The sequence below is a fragment of the Heptranchias perlo genome, chromosome 19 (assembly GCF_035084215.1).
Source record: "Heptranchias perlo isolate sHepPer1 chromosome 19, sHepPer1.hap1, whole genome shotgun sequence".
NCBI lineage: Eukaryota > Metazoa > Chordata > Chondrichthyes > Hexanchiformes > Hexanchidae > Heptranchias > Heptranchias perlo.
Genome location: NC_090343.1, coordinates 17362308 through 17378020, shown reverse-complemented (window position 1 = coordinate 17378020; position 15713 = coordinate 17362308). Strand labels below are relative to the sequence as shown.

Sequence of the window (15713 nt, the reverse complement as noted above, 5' to 3'; positions counted from 1 at the left end):
TCTTATTTGGGCTTGATTATGCCTTTCTTGCAGTAACACGAACAATATTTATGTTGGGGCACATGTTAAATTGACATCATGGGTTATGTAACATAAGATATGCCATTAATACTTTGGACTGCAATAATACTGTAAGCTTTATTTGAACCATACATTATTTAGGAGTTTTGTTGTTAATTGGCCTGAACAAGGCACTATTGCCTCAGCTATACAGTGTTAATGCCAATTCTTAATTAAACCAACTTGCAGCAGGTTATAATATAAAAAGGTACCTTAAAAAGCACAAGATTATTCAGGAAACACTGAAACTTTTATCAAGAACAAATGCTTTTCAGCATGTTTGTATGAGTTCCACTGAAATTTCAAAGATCCTAGTCAAAAGCAAGTACGATGTAGTTCCACATTGAATGAATAAACAATAGTTGACACATGCGCTGGCATCCTTGCAGAGTTTGAATTGTGGTCAGTAATTAGATGAGTTGAAAATTTGGTTAGATTTGTCCATCAAATTCGGACTTTACTTCTAAGGGTCAGAATTTGGGAGTTCAAGTCTAAATGTTAATCTATAGTATACAAGTCAGCATATGGGTATGTTTTGCACTTCTGGTTCTAGGGGGGCGATTTTAACTTCTGGGCAGCCAACCAGTGGAGCATACCAGCAGCCCATCCATTCTGGCAATGAAGAGGCCAGAGCTATTTTGAAGCCCATGTCCAATATGGTGGACAGTCCATGCAGTTTCCAGTGCATAGTACTGCAGAAAGGAGTAATGGTTCAAGCCCCAGTTCATAGGAAATGCAGGACTGCTTATGGAAAGTTCTCAGGGAATATCCTCAGCTCTAAACACTTTTTCCAGGACTTTAAAGGCAGGTGTTAACACCCAAAATCAAAGATGTTATACAAAGAATTGACAAAACATACTAATGGGCAAGCTGACACGTATGTTCAGGTCTTACACCTGCCAAAACCTATAACAATGCTTAGTGGGATTTCAACTGGAGTGAAACTTAATTAATGATTAAGTCATTGGAGATGATTGGGCAGATATTCCTGTCCCAGTGCTGATCAGGTGCAATGTCAGCTCAGCGCACTAAGCAGTGCAGTGCTGGGATTTCCTGCCAGCCCTCATTAGCATGGAGAGGGCAGACATCAGGCACCGCTGCAGGAGCAGGAAGATCAAAAGCAATTCAGGCCTTACAGGCAGCAGCACCACTAAAGGGGCAGGTGCAGTTAAAGGCCCATCGGAGAACCTGATCATTATTTTTGCAGGCAATGGGCCACAATTTTTATCTGGACACCTTCCGATGATTTGTGGGAAGATTTTGATTTAATTTCTGCCTGCCATAAGCTGTGATTTGCATGTTGGTGGCATTCACATTAATTTAAAAGTTTTATCCCCTGTGAATGAATTTGTGTTGCTGTGTCATGCTGGGAAGGCAGCAGCACCCCAAGCAGCTGTCTGGGTATGTCTGCAGTCTGCTTTGGAGGGAGATGACTAGAGGGGGCCAAGCAATAATGGATCAACAGGAAAAACAAGTGTGGGTATGAAGAATGGGGTTAGGAGGAGGACGTTGATGTGACTGTTAGGTTTCTCTTTTTATTCCAAGTGGCATGGAGCAGTTGTACAGTCACAGAAAGAGTGGCTCAGGGCCAGGCAAATGATTTCAGCAGCTGTTACACAGCTTCTATAAATATGTCAAGAGAAAAAGATTAGTGAAGACAAATGTAGGTCCCTTACAGTCAGAAATGGGGGAAATTATAATGGGGAACAAAGAAATGGCAGAACAATTAAACAGATACTTTGGTTCTGTCTTCACAAGGAGGACACAAATAACCTGCCAGAAATGTTAGGGAACCAGGGGTCGAGTGAGAGGGAGGAACTGAAGGAAACCAGTATTAGTAAAAAAAAATAGTGCTAAGGAAATTAATGGGGCTAAAGGCTGACAAATCCCCAGGGCCTGATAATCTACATTCCAGAGTACTAAATGAAGTGGCCCTGGAAATAATGGATGCATTGGTGATCATCTTCCAAAATTCTATAGACTCTGGAACAGTTCCTACAGATTGGAGGGTGGCAATTGTAACCCCACTATTTAAAGAAGGAGGGAGAGAAAAAACAGGGAATTACAGACCAGTTAGCCTAACATCAGTAGTGGGGAAAATGCTAGAGTCTGTTATAAAAGAGATGATACCAGAAGGCATTAACAGGATTGGACAAAGTCAGCATGGGTTTATGAAAGGGAAATCATGCTTAACAAATCTACTGGAGTTTTTTGAGGATGTAACTAGTAGAATAGATAGGGGAGAACCAGTGGATATGGTGTACTTGGATTTGCAGAAGGCTTTTGATAAGGTCCCACACAAGAGGTTAGTGTGCAAAATTAAAGCACATGGGATTGGGGGGAATATACTGGCATGGATTGAGAATTGGTTGACAGACAGGAAACAGAGAGTAGGAATAAATGGATCTTTTTCCAGGTGGCAGGCAGTGACAAGTGGGGCACCGCAGGGATCGGTGCTTGGGCCCCAGCTATTCACAATATATATCAATGATTTGGATGAGGGAACTAAATGTAACATTTCCAAGTTTGCAGACGACACAAAGCTGGGGTGGAATGTGAGCTGTGAGGAGGATGCAAAGAGGCTCCAATGTGATTTAGACAAGTTGGGTGAGTGGGCAAGAACATGGCAGTTGCAGTATGACGTGGATAAATGTGAGGTTATCCACTTTGGTTGTAAAAACAGAAAGGCAGATTATTATCTGAATGGTGATAGATTGGGAAAAGGGGAGGTGCAACGAGACCTGGGTGTCCTTGTACACCAGTCGCTGAAAGTGAGCATTCAGGTGCAGCAAGCAGTTACGAAGGCGAATGGTATGTTGGCCTTCATTGCAAGAGGATTTGAATACAGGAGCAGAGATGTCTTACTGCAGTTGTACAGGGCCTTGGTGAGACCACATCTGGAGTATTGTGTGCAGTTTTTGTCTCCTTATCTGAGGAAGGATGTCCTTGCCATGGAGGGAGTGCAACAAAGGTTTACCAGACTGATTCCTGGGATGGCAGGACTGACTTATGAGGAGAGATTGGGTCGACTAGGCCTATATTCACTAGAGTTTAGAAGAATGAGAGGTGATCTCATCAAAATATATAAAATTCTAACAGGACTAGACAGACTAGATGCAGGAAGGAGGTTCCTGATAGCTGGGGAGTCCAGAACCAGGCGTCACAGTCTCAGGATACAGGGGTATGCCATTTAGAACAGAGATGTGGAGAAATTTCTTCACTCAGAGGGTGGTGAACCTGTGGAATTCTCTACCGCAGAAGGCAATGGAGGCTAAGTCATTAGATGTATTCAAGAAGGAGATAGATATATTTCTTAATGCTAAAGGGATCAAGGGATATGGGGAAAAAGCGGGAACAGGGTACTGAGTCAGACGATCAGCCATGATCATTTTGAATGGCGGAGCAGGCCCGAATGGCCCACTCTTGCTCCTATTTTTTTTTCTATGCTTATTTTCCCTTGTCTGCCTCCCAATAAGTCATATCACAAAAAGAAAGGTGGAGTGGGAGATGGCACAGTGCAGAACACAGCCTCCATCACTAAATGTAAGATACGAGCAGCATTCTGCCACAGGTGCTAGAGCAGCAAAAATATTTCTTATCCAAAAAAAGCTTAAGACTCCTCGCACTAAATAGCTGATAGGATTGGCACCAAGTTTTTATGGGGGTAGTCTGCTTTTAAACAGACTAGTGCAATTAGAGGAAATCTGGATGCAAAACACTCTGATATTTATTTGCATGAAATTTACATTGCTGCACCTCTTCAGGCACAGAACAGAGAAAAGCCATAAAGGAAGCTCAGTGCAATACTTTTCAGGAGCAAAGTAATAGTGTCTATGTTTCCTCTGCAATGCACCAATTTCTCAGGTGCTATTTGGGAGCAGGCCAGGATCAGCCCTTATGAGTTTTGTCTGCTCCTCCAGCTGAAAACGTCTACACATTAACATTTCAAATATGAGATCATTTACAATGCATTAGCTTGCAACAACATCACTGCGGAGAATTGGCTCGACCAGATGATCCCCATGGAAAGGTGAATGTTCCTGGGCAGTTTCACATCTTGTTTTTTTTTGCCCCAACACCAAACCATAGTTTGAAGTACAGGTGAAGATCGGACAGTATACAGCAGGTTGATTTCCTGGCTAGTAAGCCTCCGTGTTGGGAACCTCCACAGGCAAATTAATTAACCTTTATGTATCAGCCAAGACTGAGGACCAATCTATGAGGTGGGTTTATGACAGGTTTTACTTCTATCAAAAATACAAGGAATGATGGAGAGAGTTCCTTTTTTCTGTAATGCAACTTTATTTAGCTGCATTTTGTTGGTAGTTGCGGGGGAGATTTCCTCTGTGCGTCATGCATAAGAAAAGTGTTGTTTATAAATTAGTTTTTTTACATGCAATGCACGGAGAAAACCCTTCCCCATTATGTCCAAATGAACACCAAAGACTCGTGTGCAACCAAAATAAAACCTCATATCTGTTCACTTCAATAATTTCTACACTCTGTGTCACGGATTCCAAAGGTGCAACCAGAAGAACGCTGGTGGAAACTTAAACTTTAACTCAGGAGAGTCAACTGTTATTTAATGTGGCAATTAGCCCGAGTGTAAGGAACGGAACTACAATGTTAGGAACTGTGTGTGGAGCGGGTGCGGTGAGGTATAATGTGGGACAGGAAGTGGACTGCTTGTACCGTACGTTGCTCGAGCTGTTGGCGGTTTGTTTTCCTCAAACTGGGTTTACTTTAAAAAACAGAATAAAGTTCGCTGAATCACTTCCCCCCCAGTCACCGGGCGGTTTCAGTGGTCGCAGGCGGCGGCTGTTGGTTGTAGACGGGCCGTTAGTTTCCCCACTCCCCTTTGCTCGGCCCTGTCGGTAAGTCACGTTTCGTTGCTCGGAAGTGGCCTGGAATCAGTCTGGCCGCCGCACTGGGATTGAGCCGGTTAAAGTAAGGCAGGCGGTATGTGGTTTACAAAACAAACCGCGTTCCATCCATCTTTCACATACTCCAAATATAGATTGACGTTATGTAATATAATTGTTTTGTGTGTGAGAGAGTAATAAACAGACGGACTTTGGAGTTTACAAAGGGATGTAGTGAGTGGGCAAGAAGGTGATATGGAGTATAATGTGGGGAAATGTGAGGTTTTTCACTTTAGTGGGAAGAATAGAAAAACAGCATACTTTTTAAATGGTGAGAAACTATTAAATGTTGGTGTTCAGAGAGACTTGGGTGTCCTTGTACAAGAAACACAAAAAGTTAGTATGAAGGTACAGCAAGCAATTAGAAAAGCAAATAGTATGTTGGCCTTTATTGCAAGGGGGTTGGAGTACAAGAGTAAGGAAGTCTTGCTACAACTATATAGGGCTTTGGTGAGACCTCACCTGCAGTACTGTGTACAGTTTTGGTCTCCTTATCTAAGGAAGGATATACTTGCTGTAGAGGTGGTGCAATGAAGGTTCAATAGATTGATTCCTGGGATGAGAGGGTTGTTTTGTGAGGAGCGATTGGGTAGAATGGGCCTATACTCTCGAGTTTAGAAGAATGAGAGGTGATCTCATTGAAACACACAAGATTCTGAGGGGGCTTGACAGGGTGGATGCTGAGAGGTTGTTGCCCTGGCTGGTGAGTCTAGAACTCGGGGGCATAGTCACAGGATAAGGGGTTGGCCATTTAAGACTGAGATGAAGAGAAAATTCTTCATACAGGGTTGTGAATCTTTGGAATCCCCAGATGGCTGTGGATGCTGAGAGACATAGATTTTTGGACTCTAGGGGAATCAAGGGATATGGGGATTGGGTGGGAAAGTGGAGTTGAGATCGAAGATCAGCCACGATCTTATTGAATGGCAGAGCAGGGGTTGTATGGTTTACTCCTGCTCCTATTTCTTATATTAGTATCATTGCACAATCCATTTGTATTTATCAAGAAAAATATTGTTGCACCAAATATTCCAATAAAAATCATAAATAATGTATTTTCAATTTTATATTTGTTTTGTTTGGAGAGTAGATGATCACTCAAGAATTTTCATGAATTGGACAGCTCAAGGTTCTTAGATTTGTTTTCCCTCCTGCTAATTGAATGATGTGAGGGAATACATTTTTTTAAAACTTCTATCAGATTCAACATTAATTTATGGAGTAGTCCACTGGTTTTACTTGCCCAGACTCTCCTGGTCAATTATGACAGTAGGGCTGACCAGCCTATGGCCTGTGGAACATATCCAAAGCCCTGGGAATCTGGCTCACAAAGCCCAAGCAGCTTTGCTCTATTTGTGTCTGTTTCTTAACCCGCTGGTTTATACTGTTTGAATTTCAGGTGCTTGTAGGTTTTGAAGTGCTGTTCTTAGCACTATTGCTGCATTGTGGATAACATCCTAAATCAGCATGTCAAGATGTTAGTATCCATAGCTTGACATGTATATATGTGAATGGCAACTTAGACTTAGCTTCTAATGTGATCCACAGGGCTTCTTGTAAGAACCCATGCTGCCCACAAAAGCAAAAAGCTTTGATATTTTTGTTGTAGTTTGGACTTATGTTTTGGGAATTTGGGAACAAGCTGAGTTATTCACATATCTCAACAAAAATGTCTGTCTTAATTTATTGATGGATGGTGATTTTTGTTCCAGTGTAGAAGAACTGATGGAACTTGTCAGATTGCCCAATGTCTCAATCACCTATAAGTTGTTTAGAATGTTGTCCCTTGAGATCGTTGATGGAGGTGGTGAGTTTTAATAGTCATAGCTTCCATATAAAGTGCTTTACAAGGTGGAGAGATGGACACCAAGCAACTGGTAGAGGAATTTGAAATGGGGTGGGCGGTAACCAAAGATATGGTTGAAGCGATAAGTTTTTAGGGGATGTTTTAAAGGCGAAGAGAGGTAGTAATGTACAATGGTTTAGGATGCAAATTGCAGAGGACATGCACGTGTTGAGTAAAAAAAAATCAGTGGAGGGAATGGAGAAAAAGCAATATTCCAGTGGAACAGATGGTTGTGGGCAAGGATATTGGACTAGTGCACATTTCCCAAGCAGGCTGAAGAAAAGCCTTGGAGTAATTTGATGATGAGGACAAGGATCTTAAACTCCATTTGCTGATGCAGGCAATGGACCTTGGAGAGGATGGGGGTGAGGGTCAATAGATATGCGGGACTTTGTGGCACAGGTGCCAGTCTGCAATTCTGCGTTAGCTAAAGCTTGTTTGAAAGGAGGCCAGCAAGGAGAAATCAATTTTTGAGGTTACGATTTGTGAATTAGGGTTTTGGCAGTAGTGGGGGTGTGGTTGCTTTATAGGGAGGACCCCACAAATATTGAAGGGAAGGAGTTTGCCCAAACTAAAATTGGGGCCAACACAAAATAGCATTAACTTAAGTTACAACTTTAACAATCAGTATTAAGTGCTGTTTGTGAGGCTGTTACTGAGTCATGTAAACATGGTCTATGTAAGATTCTAATGGGAAATAGTTTACATATATTGGAAGGTAATGAAACATCAAAGTAAATTCTTCTCTCTTACTTCTTGGAACACAGGTCAAAGACATGGCGACTGTGGAAATGGATCAAGAACTAGCCAAAATGCTGTTCTTTGAAGGAGGCACTCTTGTAATACTTGGTGTCCCTGAAGGCACTGAATTTGGCATTGATTATAACTGTTGGCAAGTGGGCCCAAAATTTAAAGGGGTAAAGATGATCCCACCAGGAATCCACTTCATGCATTACAGTGCTGTGAATAGCAGAGATGTTCGGGTAACGGGACCACGCACTGGTTGTTTCTTCCACCTAAAGCAGAGAGAAGTTCTTGTGAAGCGATGGGACAAGAAAGAAGAAGAAATAGTTCGAGTTGAAATCTCTGAAGAAGAGTTAGAGCGGATAAGAGTGAATCTGACTGAACTGGACAAATGTTTGGGACCATATCCTTATGAAACCATGAAAAAATGGGTCTCTTTGACCAATCTCATTACCGATCCCTTGATTCAGAGGTTGCAGCCTGCAAGTGGAAAAATCTGCGCCTTTTCTGAAGTGCAGCCAGAGCTTGCAATGCCGCATACAAAGGATCGAGCAGAGCATAATCTATTGCCTTATGATACGTTATGCAAGAGCTATGAAGAGGGCTTGGCCAGGCTGCCCAAGATGAAGATTAAGGCTGGTACAGAGATCAGGTTCACAAAGATCCCGAAACACAAGTATCCAGAGGGGGCAACCCCAGCTGAAATCACAAAGTGTAGTATGGACTTTAGCTATGCTCTGGAAACGTTAATAAACCAACGGTACTCTTCAAACCCAAAAGATATACTAGGTTAGTACGTTATAAAATGTGTAAGCTTTTTGTTGAGTCATAATTTACAGTTTAAAACAATGTGAAGTCCAAGAAGGTTTTAAAATTGTAATTGGTGTTGACCTGGCACAGGCACGATGGGCTGAATGGCTTTCTTCTGTGCTGTATGATTCAGTGTAGAAGATATTCCACAATAAAATAAACTCAGCACAGCTGCATGGCAGGAAAGTGAGTCTTTTGTCCTTGTCTCTGAGACCTGGGTTTAAATCAAGTCCAGACTGACGAAATGAATGAATCAAGTCTCCTCTTTCTGTCTGCTGCAGTGGTCTAAAGTGAAATCAGTTTGCCCTATCTGAATCCAATTTTTAGTTGAATGTAAATCCACAACACAAAACTGGCCCATCATTTTGTGCTGCACTATCGGTTGCAGTCATGGTTTGCCTGGAAAAATGGACATGTTCTAGTTTGGAGTTAGAACATACTGTTGGGAGAATATAGTGTAAACTTTGCCTGCATTTGACTGGTGCTGTAATTTACCTGGGAATGCTTGCTGGTGACTCTGGAGGGTGGAAATAGTAAAAGTTTTATTTGAGTGACCATTCCAAACCTTGATGAGCAAAATTGAATAAAATTGTTTTTGATGAACTTGCCATTTGTTTCGATGTAGTTTCACTTTGTTGTATGTAAACAAGTGGTGAACGAAAATTGAACTAAATTTGATCGATGCAGCCCAATAACTCAAATTATTATCTGGGAGACAACCTTGACATGTTAGAAATTTTTATTTCTGTTTTGTGGGTAGATTTAGAATTGTGCTGCCAAATTTTACTCCTGGTAAATAACTGAGTTCTATTAAACTGAAGGAACATCATAATATATGTTGACTACGGTTTGAAAAGCAACTTTCAATATCATGTTCGTAACTTTTTTTAAAACAAATTCTCAGAGTTGTGGTGAAGCTCAGCATTGTGTGTGAATTTTTGGGCTATTTCCTGATTTTATTTTTAAACGGTGGATGCTTATGACTTTATGAAAAGGAATAAAATAACATGGAAGGAAATCCAGTCAGAAAAATCTTGTTGCATAACATGTGGAATGGGGACAGGGGTAATGGCGTGACAAAGGAGCACTATACATAAATATTTCTTATAAAGCAAACATGTTCAGTTAATTTACATAACATTGCTCGGTCCAAAGGCAGGCCTAATAGTGCGATTGACCTCTGGGAGATTTATGTTCCATTTATTGCTGCCAATCTATTTTTCTTTCAAGCACAGTTCATGTGTTTTTAATATAATGAACTTATATTCTGTTGTTAAACCTACAGGTGAGTTGCAGTTTTCTTTTGTGTGTTTCCTGATTGGAAATGTCTACGATGCATTTGAGCACTGGAAGGATCTACTTCATCTACTGTGTCACTCTGAGGAGGCTGTGATAAAACAAAAGGATCTCTATTCTGCCCTCATCTCAATCCTCTATCACCAACTTAATGAAATTCCTGCTGACTTCTTTGTGGATATTGTCTCAAAGGATAACTTCCTAACCACAACTTTGCAGGTAGCTTTTCTGAATCATTTAAATTATTTAAATCGAACATTAAAATTCATGTTGAAAGCACCTTTTTTTGCATGTTTTAGGGGAACTTTTTTGATTTTTGACTGAAAATCATAAGCTGTGAAGCACAATTATTCTGCATTTAAGTTCCAAATAAGAACATAAGAAATAGGAGCAGGCGTAGGCCATACAGCCCCTCGAGTCTGCTCTGCCATTCAGTAAGATCATGGCTGATGATCCACCTCAACTCCATACATCTGTGTTCTCAAACTTGAACAATAGCCTATTGGAGGAATGATGAAGTTCATGTGTATTAATTCATGCACTGTAAATACAAACCCTGTTAATGCATCAATGGTGTTTTAATCCAATTGCAGTAATAGAATCCGATTGAGTTGCAGTGCCTTGCTTATGCTGCCAAGATTCAACAATGCAATTCCACAGCTGTAATTTGGGTTTTGTTTATTTACACATCATAATGCGGCTTGTGCCATCTATGTATTTACAAGCAGAAATCCATTTATGGAAAAATGTTGGGGATGTACCCTTTTAGCCCTCCTTTCCTTGGAGCAGATGTGGTAGTGAATTCATCACTAGTTTTCCGTGTTCTGCCTCTGACCTCATCCCAACATGAAACCTACCCCAGAAATTAGCTTGCTTTAGATTAGGGCTGGTTAAAGTTGACTATCAAATCCAGCAGCTGTAGGATCTGGTCAGAAATCCGATTACTCATGTAAATTAAGTAATAATCAACTGGCCTCTGCATTATTAAATGAAATTTTCAATATTCCTTATTAATTACAATTTCAGCTATCGATTCTACATTTGGTATGGTAGATTGATTAAATTAGGGCTCTTAAAACTCATGAGGGCCAAGAAGAGACGTTATTATCTACTGTGGGAGTTTGACTTGCATATTCAAGTTTGTAACCATAACTGCTGTAGTGATGGTGATCTTTTATATTTGAAGATGCCTCTCTTGTTGATGAAAAGGATTAGTTTTGATGACTATTGCGGTCAGTACAAGAGTGGCAAACTTTCCCACATATTTCACACGTGTAACCAGCCTATCTGGGATCGATAGGCTGTCGCTTCTCATTTTTCTGCTTCTTCATGAGATCAGTATGTTGATTTGTGCAGGCTAACACCATTGTGTATCCTTGCTTGTATGATCAGCTGCAAGCTTTTTACAACTGCAAGCATTGATATTAAATAGCTCGAGTGTGTCGTTGCATCTCTTGCTAGCTGACGTGCTTCCGCTTGACCTATTCCATCTTGCTGCATAGAATCTTTTTTGGCATTCTGGAATCTCACATCAGTGACATATCGTGATCAGCACGGTTGTGCTCTTATAAGCATGGCCTCAATGCTGTGGGTTTGGTGCACTTGATCTTACAGTTGGTAATTTTGGCATGCCACTTGCTGCATATAATCAACTTCCGATGTTGGAGCTGTAACTTGTCAAATTGCTGACATTCCCATACCTCTCATCCATATAGAATGATAGTAATAACAACTTTAAACTTTGAGTTTGATCCTTTGTTGGTTCCAGACATGCCTTTTCAGTCTTCTGAACAGAGTTGGCTTTTCTGGTACAAGATAACACTTCTTCATTTTTGAATGCATCATTTGCTATCATACCACCCAGATAAATGAATATCACAGTATTACTAGCTTTACATAGTCTCTCTCATGACACTAAGTGTTCTCATTTTCACAGGTTTTAGATTTTATACAATAAATTTGATTTCACACTATAATTCAGTGGACTGGATATATTGTTAGATATTTGTTACTAATATATTTTAAGTACCCAAGTATTTAATTATCAAAGGCTTTGTGCTGTAATCTCAGTTGTCATTTCCATTAGCTATTATTTAGTGTTCTAATGAGCTAATTGTTATGTTTACATGCTTAAAATTGATACATCAAATTATCAAAAGCATTTGCAGTTCCACTTTAAAGGTTGCTTTGTGCCTTTCAGAAGGGCATCTAATTCCTTGCAGTGATGTGTGTTAAGTTGGTTTCACAGATGAATTTCTGCATATTGATTTATTGTTGGAACATCAGGGCAGTAGCTGCTCAAGAAATAGATTTTTATCTAGAACAAATCTGACTTGTCACGGGGATTGGCCATAATCCTTTTACAATCTAATTCCAGGATCAAATGCTTTGTCCGGTAGTGGAATTAAGAGACCTGAAAAGACTCCTTGCTTATCAGGCCTTGTTTTTGTATTGTTGTCTATAGAAATGTTGTAATACTTGAGGATTAAATGAAGAATTACTGTAAAAATTTAAATTGAAGAAAAGGCTGGTATCTATTTGTTAGAATAGTCTGTAATTGCAATGGGGGCAGTATCAACTGCTGATCCAGAAACCCCAGATTAATTTTTAATTTTATGTACACCATCAGGTATTATGTTTGCATATTCTATATCTATATCACCATTTGTTTATATTGTAAAAATGGTATGTCTATTACACAATTTTTGTCACTTTTCTGTCACACTTAAGTGTCACATTCAAATTTGTGTCACCGTTCCCCCCCAAAAAAAGTATGAAGAATCAAAGAAATTCACCAGGACATTATACGTTTGAAATTGTGACATTGCATATGCTGTTCGTCTCATTTTGTCTGTCTTTTGAATGTGCCTATTTACTACATTTACTGGCTTACATTTATACCAAACAGATGTAAAATTGTTTGATTTCAAACAATTCATTTTCACAGATTGCAAATTTGGTTTAATGCAGATTTGTAACAAGGCTTCAGTAACGTTCTGGACAATTTCCCTCAATTCCACACCTGGCTTTGTGAAACAAACTTCTGTGTGGCCCTGTGCTAAAATCTTAATAGGAACTGAGATCCTCTTAACCACTAGGACTGCTATCTCCTTAATGAATACAGTATATTTGTGAGACAGTACCTTCCTCCCATAAACTGATGGTGACTTCCTCAGTCCATTTCTCTCTGCTTCATTATTTCTTTCTTTAAAATACTTTCCTAAACTTTTACCTACTACAGAGACAGGCTCAGTGGCCTCGAGTTCCCAGTTCATATTGGTGCCTCTTTTTTTTTACATTGGTGCTGTGCTTTTTTTTAGTGCTCTGTCTTTTCATTCCCTCTTTGCAATTCCTGTACAAATATAAAGGAATAGCCGTAGAACTTCAATTTTCATATATTTCTCTTCCCTCTGATCTATTTTGAGACTCCTTGCCTAGATTACAAGAGTGCATGCTGACAGATTTAAGAAATTAATATTGTCAAAACATACTGGTCAAACTTTTTTTTTAAAAAGTCCAAACATGTTGGAAATAAAACTATACCCTTAAAGAGCACTAAACAGCTTGGAACTCCTTCGACTTAAACAAGTGTATTTTTCAAACTGCCACCAACATGAGTGGTAGTTGCACTAGTATCTCCCAGCTGCTGGATTTTGTACTGCCGAAATAAGGTTTTAATGTCCTTGGGAAAAGTTGCAGTAACTGTTCAGGCTATCTGTTCTCATTGTGCAAAACTTCACTTTGTTTTTTCTCAACAGTTTTACAGTGACTACTTCTCCCCCTCCATTTTATTGTATTACTGGTAAATTTCTTGTGGCATTGCCCATGGTCAGTGGATTAACACTTTTTTTATATCCCAGTTGGAGACTTTAGAAATGTTGCAGGTTCTAACCAGCACCACCTACTGGTTAGAACCTGCAACTACATTATTGAAGACAACTGTTTACATAGTTTTTCCATTCCAATTGTTCAGATACCAGTATTGACACATAAGCATCACCAAACATCATGCCGACACTGTGCACATATGCAAGATTTTTTAAAAAAATCTATAAATATATTTAAGCAACCCACTGAATCTGGCTACATCTGTTTCTTCATTCTATACTAGCACAACTATTTGGAGTGAGAAAAGAAGTAGAGATTTTGAATGAATTAAATTTGATTCATTTCATTGTGAGTTGAGTTATTTGGAATTGGGGGAAAATAAAACATAGCTTTACCATTCAGGATTACCACTCATAAGGAGGAGTAGTACCTTTTTATGTTTGCGTAAATTATTTTCTCATCTTTTTTAAGCAGAGTTTGTCAAAGTATAAAGATTCAGAGATAAAAATGTTTGGAGCATTGTTGGTAATTAGGTGTTTTTTTTTAAAAGACAAACTTAGATCTTGAATGATTCCTTTGTACTGTGCCTTTTTAAAATTTATTTTTTCTTAAACTAGGAGTTCTTCTCTTATACGTGCAGTCCAAATGTGGACAAAGCTCTGCAGAAGCGGGTGGAAAAATTTAAAGCTCATTTAACCAAAAAGTTCAAGTGGGATTTCGATGAAGAACCTGATGATTGTGCCCCTGTGATGGTCGAGTTACCTGAAGGAGTGACAATGGACTGATATTTAATCAACTGAGGGGCCTGGCTGATGCATGAGCTTGTAAATCCTTTTTAACCGTTTAGTAAATGTCTTGTTTCTGTGTGTAACCACTTAAAAGGTACATGTTTGCTTACGTTTTAAATGATTGTAAAATATTTACAGTTCTATATTGGGAATATAAATTTAGTGTATTAAATTGCTGTCTTCTGGACAATTTTTTCCTTTACGAAACAAGTTGGGATAAATGGATATGTTTATTCTTTAGTATTCAGTTATTTTAAAGTGAATAGTGTACTTACTGATCAAAATGAAATATGTCCAAAAACGACAGCTGATTTGTTTTTGTTAAGCATCCAGTCTTAATCAGTTCCTTTTAACAATTTTTAAGTAGCATTTTATTTGCAAGAATAGTGATTAGGTTGGGACATCAAACCTATAATTTGATTTTTTTTTAATTGGTTCAAACTTATAAGCAAATAGTAATATTATAATTTCAGGTTAATCAATGAAACATGCAACTGTATATTTCTTCAGTATTCAAAAAGTTTGAAAGAGGCCATGCTACAGCTGTATAAAGTCCCTGCTACAAAAATTCATCTGTTAAATTGCCACAGCAGTGACTCTCAAATGTGTGTATAATTAAAATGTTATACACACACACACTCTCACTCTCACTCCCTCTGCCTTCAGACTTCACTTTATTCAGTTGGATTGCAGTTATTGTGCCTTGTCTTGCCTTGAGCATTCTTCATATGCCTGCATGTCTGGTTCCTTCTTTGATTCAGTTTCAAGTATCTTTTGATACAGTTGGCAGCTTACATTAGTTATAATCTATGTGTGCTGTTTTCTCACCCTAAAAGTCTCAATGTATTGTCGTATGGACACCTTCTACATAAACTCATTGAAATCACTGGAAACTTCAACTTTCTTCTTCTCGTTGTGGAGGTGCATGACTACGAATGTGACCCTGCAGCCAGTTGAATTCAGAATAAATCAAATATGCTTTCAAATACTGAATGTGTGGAACAGGTTTGCATTATCTCTGTTTCCTTTCAGTGCAGCATCTATGCTATTTAAGTGAGCATAGATTATAGGCAACAAGAACCATGTCCTTCAGACTGTTTGCAAGCCTTTCATTGGGTCCTACTATGGGTAATGTATGTCATTGCTTTATGTTTCAAAATTTGTGATTGGAACAAAATATAATTCTACTCTTGGTCTTCCATGGGTTGTAATTTGGCACAACATGCCTTTTGATAGACTGTCCAGCACTGAAGAAGCATACAGGCAGGCAAAAATGAGCTGTGTCATAGATCAGTACATTAGTGAATTGGCAGGGCTTAGTATTCATTGGACTTTATTTGCATCAGAAGATAGTCAGATAGGATTTTAGATCCATGAATAGTATTGATGAGTAATCTGGTGAATTTCTTGAATGACTGA

General features: G+C 39.2%; 1 protein-coding gene across 3 annotated transcripts; it reads left to right on the top strand.

Moving 5' to 3' along the window:
• Positions 1-4677: 4677 nt before the first annotated feature.
• On the top strand, positions 4678-15187 carry aar2 (AAR2 splicing factor). 3 transcript variants are annotated; one of them, XM_068000394.1, is made up of 4 exons: positions 4678-4753; positions 7596-8361; positions 9668-9897; positions 14124-15187. In XM_068000394.1, exons 1-4 carry the CDS (start codon positions 4724-4726, stop codon positions 14289-14291), a joined length of 1194 nt encoding a protein of 397 aa, XP_067856495.1. In that variant the 5' UTR covers positions 4678-4723; the 3' UTR covers positions 14292-15187. The 3 variants fall into 3 exon arrangements, with proteins under 3 accessions (XP_067856495.1, XP_067856496.1, XP_067856497.1); XM_068000395.1 differs by having other exon boundaries at positions 4711-4934; XM_068000396.1 differs by lacking the exon at positions 4678-4753 and adding an exon at positions 4984-5007.
• The last annotated feature ends 526 nt before the right edge of the window (positions 15188-15713 follow it).